Source organism: Tachypleus tridentatus, chromosome 2 (genome assembly GCF_004210375.1).
Source record: "Tachypleus tridentatus isolate NWPU-2018 chromosome 2, ASM421037v1, whole genome shotgun sequence".
Classification (NCBI taxonomy): Eukaryota; Metazoa; Arthropoda; class Merostomata; order Xiphosura; family Limulidae; genus Tachypleus; species Tachypleus tridentatus.
The window spans coordinates 97,566,184-97,578,483 of NC_134826.1; the positions used below are offsets into that span (position 1 = coordinate 97,566,184).

General features: G+C 29.5%; 1 protein-coding gene across 4 annotated transcripts in view; it reads right to left on the reverse strand.

Annotated features, from left to right (window-relative positions):
• The window catches only part of LOC143244652 (histone-lysine N-methyltransferase NSD2-like), a 57,828-nt gene that overhangs the window by 7,642 nt on the left and 37,886 nt on the right, over window positions 1–12,300 (reverse strand). For 3 of the 4 annotated variants that reach the window (XM_076489724.1, XM_076489726.1, XM_076489725.1), the window contains exons 13-17: window positions 8,913–9,182; window positions 6,504–6,762; window positions 5,103–5,209; window positions 4,292–4,484; window positions 2,937–3,137 (exon numbers count right to left, since the gene is read on the reverse strand). In XM_076489724.1, coding sequence (XP_076345839.1) covers window positions 2,937–3,137; window positions 4,292–4,484; window positions 5,103–5,209; window positions 6,504–6,762; window positions 8,913–9,182 — 1,030 coding nt within the window. The remainder of the gene's footprint in view (window positions 1–2,936; window positions 3,138–4,291; window positions 4,485–5,102; window positions 5,210–6,503; window positions 6,763–8,912; window positions 9,183–12,300) is intronic. The other variant, XM_076489727.1, reaches the window with a different exon arrangement.

A 12,300-nucleotide genomic window follows, 5' to 3' on the forward strand; every position in this document is an offset into this window, starting at 1 on the left:
CTAAATATACATTAAACTGAAACAAACAGATATTAAAATAAATGTATAGCAATAAATCTATTTCAAACTTTACAAAATAATGTATCTAGATTAGAGAACTCAAATATAGAAACTATTCTTTTAACATGAAAACATATTTTTCAGTCTAGACTTTGTAAATTCAGACACATTTAGTAGCCATACTTAATTAAAAATCTTTGTATAAAGTGTGTTCATATGTTGATTAAAAGCTTGACCAATTTTATGAATTTATAATTAATAAATTCATTTATGGAGTGTAGTTTCATACTTCCAAGATAGATCAAATGGATTCACTTCTAGTGGAAAAAGTTTAAAATGAAATTGCTTAAAATTTTGCATTAGGGTGATGTGGGGTTAAGAAATTAGTTATTGCATTACAGTAATATCTATCTCAATATCACTGGGAAAGGCAGCTATTCAGAATAGTGTTTTTGTAGGTTTCTTTTATAGTTTCCAAACTATGGTGAGTAGCTAGAAAAATTCTGAATGGAATTGTAGCATAAACTGAAGTGTACAGTATTATTATTATTTTTTAAAACCAGAGCTAAGTAGTTGTAGGAAAGTGTGGTTTAATGTTGCAGGAGACTAAGTTCTACAATTTAATACTTTTATTACTAGCCTCTTTTTCAAAGAGAAGCCCTATCTGGTTAACCGTTTTTTTGAGAAAAGATGCAATTTCAAACTGCCCACCTTAACATTTGAAATAATTATGTCTTCACTGTTTCACAGTAATTAATATTCAGGTACATATATAGCAATGCCACACCTGATCAGAAATGACTATAAACATAGTATCTTGTGCATCATTCTCCTTGGTTGAGCAGGACTTCACAACTGTTACGATAAAATTCAGAGTCCTCATCTCCAAAAATATGTTACAAAACGCCTTCAGTAGGATAATGCAATGATCATTTCATGGGCAGTTTCCTAGTAAGTCCCAGAAACAGTCCAAAAATTCAAGTCCTACTTTCAATTCTGTAAAATCCATAGTGTGTACAGAACTACAATGACTGAAATAAAATGAAGGCTGAGTAACGTATTGTTTCAAAGTACTAATTATAATCTCATGTTTCTACTGACAAATTAACACAGAATGTACTGTACTTTAGTGGGTAAAAAAAATTAATGATTTTCATAGCCACTAGAACCATGCACTGAAGTACGTAAATAGCAGTGGAAGTATTTTCTGTTTGGTAATATTTTTATTAAAACCTCTGTCAAGAGTTACAAACCTGCAAATAAGGCAGCATTTCTTATTGCTTGGATAATTGATTGACAGAATTGTAGATGATCTCAAGGTATATAAATATGCAATTAAGGATTTCTTCAGGAAAAAATCATTTTAAGTTGACTGATTATTCAACTATATCCTCTTTGTACCATTTCTAGCTTTGTTAAGAACTTGATCAGAGTAGAAATGTTCTCTCACATTAGTTTTCAACATGATTTAATACTTTTTTCACTTGTCATTAATAAAACGATTTTTTTATTTCCTTGTTTACCATAGAAGCACACAAAGTATGTCCATTTTTCTTATTCCTAAAGGCCATATAACTACATTTTGTGTTTTCCACCTTGAATCTGATAATACTTGGTTTGTATGGCCTTTCTCTGACAAAATATATAATACATTAATCAAATATAATTTTTACACTTATAAAATCTCCCAGTTCTTAGTTGTTCCTGGGAATATAAAGTGTTTGGTTATTAAAGGCTTAAGATTTATTTTTGTATAGTAACTCATTAGCAAGATTTCTTGTAAGCAAAGAAGAAAAAAAATCACTTAAATATATCAGAAAATTATATATTCTCATTACTGCATTTATTTGCACAAAAGACAAAAAACTGTAGCAGTATTAATAATTAATGTTAGGACTTCTTAAGCTGTAAACAAAACCTTAACATTTTTTGGGAAGTGCTCTGCACCATTTCAACTGCATCTGATAAACAATTTATCTTCAAATCATATTTGAGAGAGAAACTGAAACTGAATTTTTAATAAGTTACAAGAAAAAGAACATTTTGAAGAAATTAGAAACTGTCATTTATTTTTACATCAAGATTAATCACACTACAAAAATTTTAAATAAAGTGACAACAGAAAGTATAACATTATGTATGTATAGTATGAAATGAAATAATTAAAACTATAACTAGATCTCTGTTCCATAAGTGGAGTACATTCCTTTGTGTGTTATGATACACAAGAAATTAACACTTGCTGTGGAAAAACCTACTAGACAAAAAGTTATTACAGGTAACTACCACCAGTGAAAATCTTGCACAGTCAAGTACATGTTTGTCTTGACATAAACATTAGTGATAAAGAATATGTAAAAAAAAATACAGATACGCTTTGTGCCAAATCCACATACAACAGTAAAGTGTTCAGCTTTGTTAAATATTTATCTAAAAATTGTTATTTCCTTTATTACAACTACTGAACATGGCTGCTACAACTCTAAGCTCAAAGAATCTATATTTTATCTTATAAAAGTTTAACAGATAATCTGTAATAATTTGCAAATGTATCATTTCTTAAATTTCTTGTATATTTTAAATGTCACTACTGACACATTCTATTAGCTGACTGACTCAGAGGTCACACCTCAAAAAGGTTAGTTATTTGACAAAGAGTTTTGTATTTATTATTGATGATAAAAATACAAAAGTTAGGTTACAATACTTTGGATCAGTTAAAACATGACCACAATTAAATATGTGGAATAACCAGTAAAAAAGACAATGGCAGTGATGCAATAGATGGAACTTATAAAAAACCATTTGGTACACCCTATGAATATTTTCATGTAAAGTCACAATACGACTACAGATTTCAATCCAAGTCTTCATTTCATATATTCATTAACGTTTTAGTATTGGCATACTGGCTTATGAAGGATTATTTTCTTCACCTGTTAAATTAACAGTTAGTGAGCCATTTGCTTCAGAATTCATATCTTCTTTGTGTTCAGTACAGAAAAAGCATCCATCCACAAACAAAATATTGTCTGGTGTACCATGCTCTTTGCAAAATGAGTTGGGACACTCAGCACAGAGCATTACTGAGGTTTTACCACATTCATCACAATGGTGCCATGGACACTCCCATTTTCCTGTAAAAGTAAATGTTATTTACATTTTTCTTTTGGTATACATTTGTAATATATCCCACAAAAATGAACCAGCTGTTATTAAACCTTTTCATTAGTTATTTGTAAACACTCTTCTCACTAAGTACTTCCATGGTATTCTATAAAAAAATAAGCTATTCCAAAAGAAATTTATTTCAGCAGTTACTTGTTGCAAACAAGTAAAGTACCTATTTATGAAATTCATCTAAGATATTTCACAGTAATCAAAAGTTCAAAACAATGTAATAACTGAACTACACGAGCAACAATTAATCATGGTAAGTTGAATCTATGATACAGATATTTTCAAAAACATAGTGATATTATTTGACCAGTTGGGTGTCAAATAATGTTAACATTATAACCAGCTAGATTTTTTTATGATGGGTTTTAAGAGTCTAACTACCATTAAATTTTTTTAAATGATGAATTAGACAAGGTTTTATGATGAATTTTTACAATCTTTAGAAACATCAACCATGTTGTTTCACTTGTGAATCAGCTAGGTTTCTGTAGGGAATTATTTTCCATTCAAACCCTTGTGATTATTTGAAACAAAGATGATTCTTTTTTTGTAGTTGGGACAATAATTATAAGTTTAATATTAGCAAATCCCTGATACAAACAAAGGAATATGTTATGTAGACACTTCATGATACTAAATACAAAGCAGTAAAAATATCAACTTGACCTTCTTCATATCTATTTCACAATTCTAAAATCATAAATGTTGAATTAGTACTGTAAATTAAAAAATATATACTTTTAACATTTTAAGCTGTTTTTCATAATCTTAAAATTATACACATTTAGTTAGTAAAATCATTGAAATATATTTTTGCTACTTTGATTTGAAATCTCAGTAAACAGCATTCTTTACCAATTATATCACATGTATATTATATTAGTAGTGGTATGTAATACACTCAATAAAGATATAACTTGTTTCTTAATTTATCATATTCCTGACAATGCCTAAGATTTTAAGCATACAGAATTCAAAACGTACAAATCTTGTACATATACATCTTAAAATGGCACTCAAGTCTATACTACAATAGTGGTTCTTTTGGCTATCTACCAAAAACCAGTTTCAGTTAAACTACAAAACAAAAGAAAAACTTGACTTCAATTACCATATGGAGGTTTAGTTAAATTCAGGCAGTTGAGATGGTAAGCTTTTGGACACCCTTTTCTGTCACACATTAAAATTTCTCCTCCTTCTCTACATCGAAAACATTCATCTTCATGTTTGGGCACTTGAGATTTTCTCTTCTTTTTTTTAACATTTTCTTTGGCTCGTTTTTCATGCAAGATTAATGCTGCTGTCTATGTTTGTTAAAAAACAAACTTGTAATAAGCATTTTAAGAAAATAAAACACAGCTTGGACAAATAAAATCTAGAACTAGCAATGCAATACAACTGAAACCTTTAGAAATTCTAGTACTAACCGTTGAGGATGACTAATATTTATATATAAAAGTTCTTAGAACCAACAATCTAGAAGCATAAACTAAAAACTAGAACTAAGAAATCAGAATAACTAAAACTTTTAAAAAATTTAGAACTAACAACCTAAATTAGCTGAAACCTTTAAAAAACCAGAACAAATTCAGAATAATAAAACCTTTAAGAAGCTAAAAATCCAGAATTAGAAAATTTCTAAAACCAGAACAAAAAATTCAAAATAACTAAAACCTTTATAAAACTAGAACTAACAATCCAGATTAACTAACACCTTTATAAAAAGGTAGAACCAACAACTAAGAATAACTTAAACTTTTAAAATCCTAAAACCAATAAATTGTGACAACTAAACAAAATGTCTGATAAAATATTAATGTCACAAAATTTAATAATATACAACTTACGTAATATAATGAAGATCAACTGAATTGTCTTATAGAAATTTTCTTACTTTCTACAAGTTTAGTTCTTAGAATTACCTTTGGTCGAACTCCAATAAAACCACTACAGTTTGGTGCACCACATACACACTTTGTTTTTTCATTTCCACGACACTCCAAATTATAGTTGAATGTGAGCTCTGAGCCTGAATATAGAAAAATCTAATTAGATGAATAATGACAAACCATAAAATTTCTTTGAAACCCTTAGATTAAGTTCAGTAAAATGATTATACCCAATTGTGAACCATTACTAGGATCAACTAAAAAAACAACTAAAAATTATGATCATCAAAAAGTAATAGTTATTAAAATGTGACAGTACTGTTTATCAGATAAAGTAACTTTTTAAACTGATCACCACCCCTGGTTTGTTCTTTTTTGATTACTCTATCTAGTTGTATATTCAGAAGCTGTTTAACATTTTGTGTAGTTCTACCTGGAACTTGCCACATACTAAAAGAACAAGCCTGCACATGTTTCCATTCTTTAAAGTAATTTGCACTATTAAATTTAAATAATTAAATAAGTAATTCAATTATTTATGGTGTCAGCTGTATTAATGTAAAAAGTAACTAAATTTCTTAAGTACTAATAATTACACTGGCTAAATGTGGCAGGCATGGTACATTAACCTTTGTATGCAACAATTCTGCTTCAGTGTTCAGTAACTATGCCACTTAGGACCAACTTTGTTAGGTGTTCTTGGATTACTGGCTGAAAATACTGACAGCAGCATGAAAACCCAAATGATAACTAAGGCAAAGTGGTCATAAAAATTTTTGCAGTTTACTTATTATTTGTAATTAGGACCAGTTATTACTGTAGAATTTTAGCAGCTTTTCTGACTGAAGTTATTACATGATTGATGTAGCTTCACTGAGCACAATGTTATTGCAATTTTCCACCTTTCATCCATAATTTAACACAAGTAGACTACATATAACAACTTAAGAGTGAAAAAAGAATGTACTATTATGTCAACCACACTATACTTGCTATATCCAAAGTGAACAAGATCTTTCAACTAATTCCAGAGCTTATCAGTGTGTCCTAAGTGGAATTTTCACAAGGTACCATAATTACTTAAAACCTATGTCTTGTTGCAGTAATTTATCTCAACTGATATTTTGACATGCATACTTCTAACTGAAGAAATATTTCATGTCTAACTTTCTGTCATCTATTAGTAAATTAAACCATGTTAAGCCATATACTAACACCTACATTTGGAACTTCAGGCATACAAAACTGTCCCACCTGAAAATTGATACTACATGTGCAAGATATGTAATGTGGAGCTATTAGTTAAAATAATGTTTATTATGTGAGCTTCTAAACAAAAAACAAACTAAATATGACAAAATAATAGTTACTGAAGAACTCTACTTCAGTATTATGTATAGACTAGCAATTAATGTCTTAAGTAATACAATCTACCTGCAGGTATATCACAAGTAGCAAAAAGCCCAACTCTAGTATCTCCATTCACCGTCCATTTTTGGGTTTCACAGTTTGGCTGACAAGAGTGATTCATAAAACGAGACAAGTTGCCCTTGGGTCCAGCATCAATGATGCGGTCTTTATCAATAGTTAGAAAGTAGAAGTTTGTGTCATTTTCTTCATGCATCTGTTTCAGTCTTTTCTGACATTCTTCTTCATCAATCAGCTCTCCTACATATTCAATTACAAATTCCCCCTGGCAAGGGAATAAGTTTTAGAATATTTATATAGTATTGCAGTATACTAATATAAACCACACCAATACTCACAGGTGTTTTGCATATTTCATTCTGTTTGTATCCTTAAAAAGTAAATATTTTATCATAACTGTTCATACAAACAAACACTGAAATTTATACAGAATTCATAAAATTAATTAACAAAAACTACTACTTTTACAGCATTCTTAATAAAAGTTGGTATGTACAACATTTTATAAACACATTACCTACACGATAGATTACCAGCAAGAAAATAATTGTAAACTACTTCAAATTCTAGTGGGGCCAAAATTATAAAATGCTGAAGTTCCTATCAAAACCTTTTTTTTTTTCAATGGATGAATGTGGGACCTGCTCTAAGTGTGTTTTGCAAAAAGCAGGGTAAGCCATCACAGCAACCCCACACAGACTGTTTATAAAATACAAAGTAGTTATACTGCTTGATCTTTTATAATAAATAACAAAAACATTGTGGGTTTCTTTGACATTAACCATTTTGACTCGGGTAGGTCAAAGTACACGTCACAATGCTTTGGAGTATTACATTCAAAACTTAAATTGCTTTTATTATCATAGCATACGAATAAGCTTGGAACTATAGTTAATAAATCAAATTTTAAAAGAAATATTTAAAAATCTCCTCAATATTTCTTAGTGAGAGAATTGTGACATTTCTTCTCTTTGTCATGTAACTTTTCTAATCTATTTACCAGTTCTCTGAGAACTACAGAATACATAAATTATTCATTATAATACAGATATTATTACCAAGACAAAGCATAATTTACTGTATCCATTAATATTATTTGTTTATGGAGCCATTAACAAGAAAATCAAACACACTTTCCATGCCTACCTGTCACATTCTTCCTTTTAAAAATTGCTAATAGTTCTCTCTAAAACTTTAAACTACATTATTTAAAATCAATAAAAAGCCAACCTATCACATGAAATATTGGATTAAATCCTTTCTCTGTATAGAGTATTGTATATTTCATCTTCAGTTTGAAATTTTCTCTTGTTGTATTCAGATTAACAAGCTTAATTAAATATGTAAAAGACCATGTTACAGTTAGAAAGCCACATAAATTATAATTATAGGAAATTGTTTGCTTTGTGCATGTTATTATTCTGCATTCTTAGGCACCTTAGTTAAGTAAATAAGAAGTGTTTACTCTACTAGTAACCATTAGTGGCTTAACTACCATCTGCAACTGACAGAAAAAAATAAGTCACTAGTGATATATTTCTTATTTTTCATGTATATTCCTTATTTATTGTTAAAGTAAATAAAATGTAAAAAAATTAGAAACTTATAAGGTACAATAGTAAAAAAATACAAGTTTCATAAGGTATACCTGCAAGCATTATGTCATTAAACAAGGTAATGTGAGCTATGCATTTGTTACATAATGTACAACTTATGTTGCTGTATTAGTAGTTAGAAATAGGTTAAATGGAAATAAAATAAAATTAAGTATAAACAGATGTGTGTCATTATGAACCTTAAGCTATTTATGATAAGAAATTTTAGTTTTATATTACAAATTGCAGGCATTCTAAAAAACAATTTAGGTTTATTTTTACATTTTTTTATGGTGATTACAAAGTCAATCAAATCAACTGAATATATGTAAACCCATGGCAGAGAAAATAAATAAAATACAATGTTTTACTGAAAAACAAAATGTTTAATATTTATGTAAAAGGTTTGAGAGATTATGTAAATAAAATCTAACAATTTTCAGATGAAAAAAAAGTATAGTTAAGCTTAACATGAAAATAACTTTGCACTAGGAGCAGTCAAACACTCTGATTTACGCATTTGGGCAATTTTTTAGTAAAAATCCTTATAAAAATATGATTATTTGTGGATAAGACTCATACTGTTCACTGAAAACTTGCCAAATTTTGTAAAAGTGCACAAGACATTAAAAACTATAGCAAGGAAACTCATGCTTACTTTAGGGTTACTAGATCAGTCACATCAACCGAGCCACAGTGAGAGGGTTTAAATACTAATTAATTAATTTATATTTATTACAGATGTTGAAACTGAAGATGCAAATGGGGTAAAATGTGCTTAAATTCAAGACCAATATTTCAAAAGTAAGTTTTTTTTAACCTTTTTTATATCTCTGAGAGCTTGAAGCCCCCAGCCTCTGTCTTCTACTCTGAACGGTGCAGCTGGAACATACTGTCGTTTCTGAAACCTCTGATTCTGGCACAAGTCTCCTGCTGGACAAACACTTGGGTGACATTCAAACATCAACATCTGATTAAGACAATCTGTCTCGTTACCACAAGGGTTGCTAGACTTGGGGTCACACTCGCAGCGATTTAAACTTAATGGGTCTGCTGCATAGATCTGTACTTTTCCAACAGGTTTATTAGTCTGGAAAATAAAATTTATTGTATGTTTTAGCTCACTTACCATAATATATCAAATTATTTAAAATTTTATATCATCTATAAATAGGTAAGCCTAACAAATAAACTGTTCCTATGTTTTTGCTGAAAGTAATAAGTAGCAAATATACAAGCTAACATCTACTTTTTGATTATTAAAATACCAAATTCTTTCAATGCTAACAATTCATATTTTAATTTATGGTTTTTAACCTCATCTTTTTAAAATACCTTTATTATAAATGTTAAATGCAATTTCCAAGAACTATGTTCCAGATCCTGTGCCACAGATCTTCGTCAATCACACTTAATTTGTAGCCATTGGTGTGTAAAACTGCCTGACAAATGGCTATGATGGATGGTTAGATCCACTTTACTATCTTGACTAAGTTTCCAACAAGTCTTCAGTGTAAATGGATAAATTTCTAAGATCAAGTTTAATCAGATCAAAGACACAAAATCCTGTTGGAGTTGCATTGTGGGATTTGAAAAAGACATGGTTGAGTAAGATTGTTATGATTCTAATTTACCCAGTCATCCTTCTTATGGTAACAGACATTTCTTTAACTGTTTGGTTAACACTAATGAATTTCACTTTTGTTTGTGCTGTGGTTTCAGAAGAGGTAACTGCAGTCTTAAATCCCTTCCAGACTGGAGAGGTGTTACTGATATCCCAGAAATAATTCATGAATTGCAAGTATCTACTTTGTTATAAAAAATTCACATAATTTAAATTAGAATTCCTGACATTGTTACACCTTACAATTTCAATTTTGACACTACTATTTGTGAAAAGGTTTCATTTTATATATCTAGTCAGTTTTGACTAGCTTCATATTCATCAATATACTTTTGATACTTTATTTTGCAGATGAAGCAGTAACCAGTCTGTCTATAAATCACACATTACACAGGAAAAAGTGACAAAGATTAGTAAATGTCACTGACTCCAACTTTCAAACTGGTCTCACCATTATTAGGTGTGTACCATAATTTGTTTCCCAACAATACTTTGGTCCAACAGGCTTTTATATACTAAAACTTTTTATTAAAAACTATTTACTAAAACTTGTGATATATTAAGATTACACCTTCATCCCAAGGCCGTGCATGTAGCTCCACTTATCCAGGGTAGTATAACAAACAAATCTAGGCATTAGAAATTTAAGACCTCACTAACATAATTTAACACCCAAATATTGAACTAAAATGTCCCAGCAGAAACTGTTCAAATGTACTCAATTTATCTGTTTTGTGAATTGTCTTATTCAAGTGGCTTTGTGGTAAGTGGACAGTTTCACATATTCATCAATACTTCACACACATCAGAAAACATTTTTCTAATTATGTCATATAACCCAAAAAATTACAGTTTAAACACCAAAAGAAGATAAAGCAGTGAAAACCAATAGGCCTAAGATTTACAATAAAATTCTGTAACATAAAAATTATTTTTCAAGTACCATCATTAGTTAAGATGTTTTTAAAATTTGCCAAGAACTTTGAAATGTCTACATCAAGCTAAGTACATGCACAAACTAAATTGATCTAAAAAATAAAATTAGAACCAGTCTTCATGAAAATTCAGAAATATTGACATAAAAACAACAATAGCAGGTCCTAATTTTTTTGTTGAGCAACACAGGCAAATGGAGCATTATCAAAAGACAACTGACTTGTATATACTAGCAGAAATGCCACTCTATGGGTAACTGTTTGTGCTAGCACTCATATCTTGTCAAAAAAATTTAGAAAAAAGTGATATAAATGGCAATGTTTTTATATACTAAAAGTAGTGCCATTTATTGAAATGTTTTTTAAGAAGCCCATTTTTGTACTACTATATTTACAAGTTACATCAATGAAGGTATAATCAAACCCTCAAGTACAGTCCTAGTGAAAGTTGTTCTTGTTGTAAATAGTATATCTATTTAAAATTGTATTCTATGATAAGTAAGTGGTTGTTGTACATACCATAATTATTTTTATAATTGTCTGAATCTTAAATACCCAAAATTTGAAATTTTGTAGGGATGTTTTTCGCAGTGCTATTGAACAAATAGCTTAAGTGACAGTATGATTACATTGCACTTCAAATACTTTTTCTTCCAATAAGATTTTATCATATATACTTCTTGGTCTACAGATGTATGTATTAGCTCTAAAGTGTATTATGGGCTTAAGGAATGGATACAAGAAACGTTTATAAAAACTTTAGAAACCTTAGAGCTATTAACATGCAAGTGTTTGCTGCCAATTCCTTAAGTGTCATGTTAAGTAGGTAGTCCAACTTTGCTATCATAATTAATACTTTGAAAATACTGGTGAGTTTGCTTCCTGGATGGTCTAAGCAGATAAAACATGGTGCAAGAGATACTTGTCTTTTTACAGAAGAAATTAAATCAGGAATGAAATGGTGATTGCTTTAAATAACCTGAAAACTGCAATAAAAAATCCTCAGCATTTGCCAACATATGAGATTAAAAAATGTTTTTATTTACTTTTTTATGAAATCAATTGTTATCACTTCCTCAGTTAATTCTGTAAATGATTTGGGAATTTATCAACAACCATTGTATTTCTCCAAATTGGATTTTACATAAAGAGTTTCTTCTGCATTAACATTGCCAGTGCATGTTCTGATCAGCTTCCCCTTTCATAGAAACTACTCACCATACCTTCCCATATGAACTTGTTTACTGTACAGTGCAGAGAACTGACGAGGAAAAACTATTAGAGTATTTTAGGCCAAAGAAATGAGCTGTTTATTATGGTTCTGTTTGCTTTTGTTTGACATTTTTCATATTCTCTTCCTTTTCTATGGAACTTCAGCAAATATATCTCTCTTTTCTTCCACTTTAATACTTGGTCTATTGCTACTATCTTTTTCAGAGATGAAAAAAATATTTTTATTTTTTTTTATAAGATATTTTTTTATGAAACCAATTGCTATCACTTCCTCAGTTAATTCTGTAAATGATTTGGGAATTTATCAACAACCATTGTTTTTCTCTTATAAAATATATTAGAATTTATTTTTATTATTTCCAGCATATTTGGATTTTGCCTTTTCTAGACTGAAGTAGTTGCAGTCATGAAGCAGG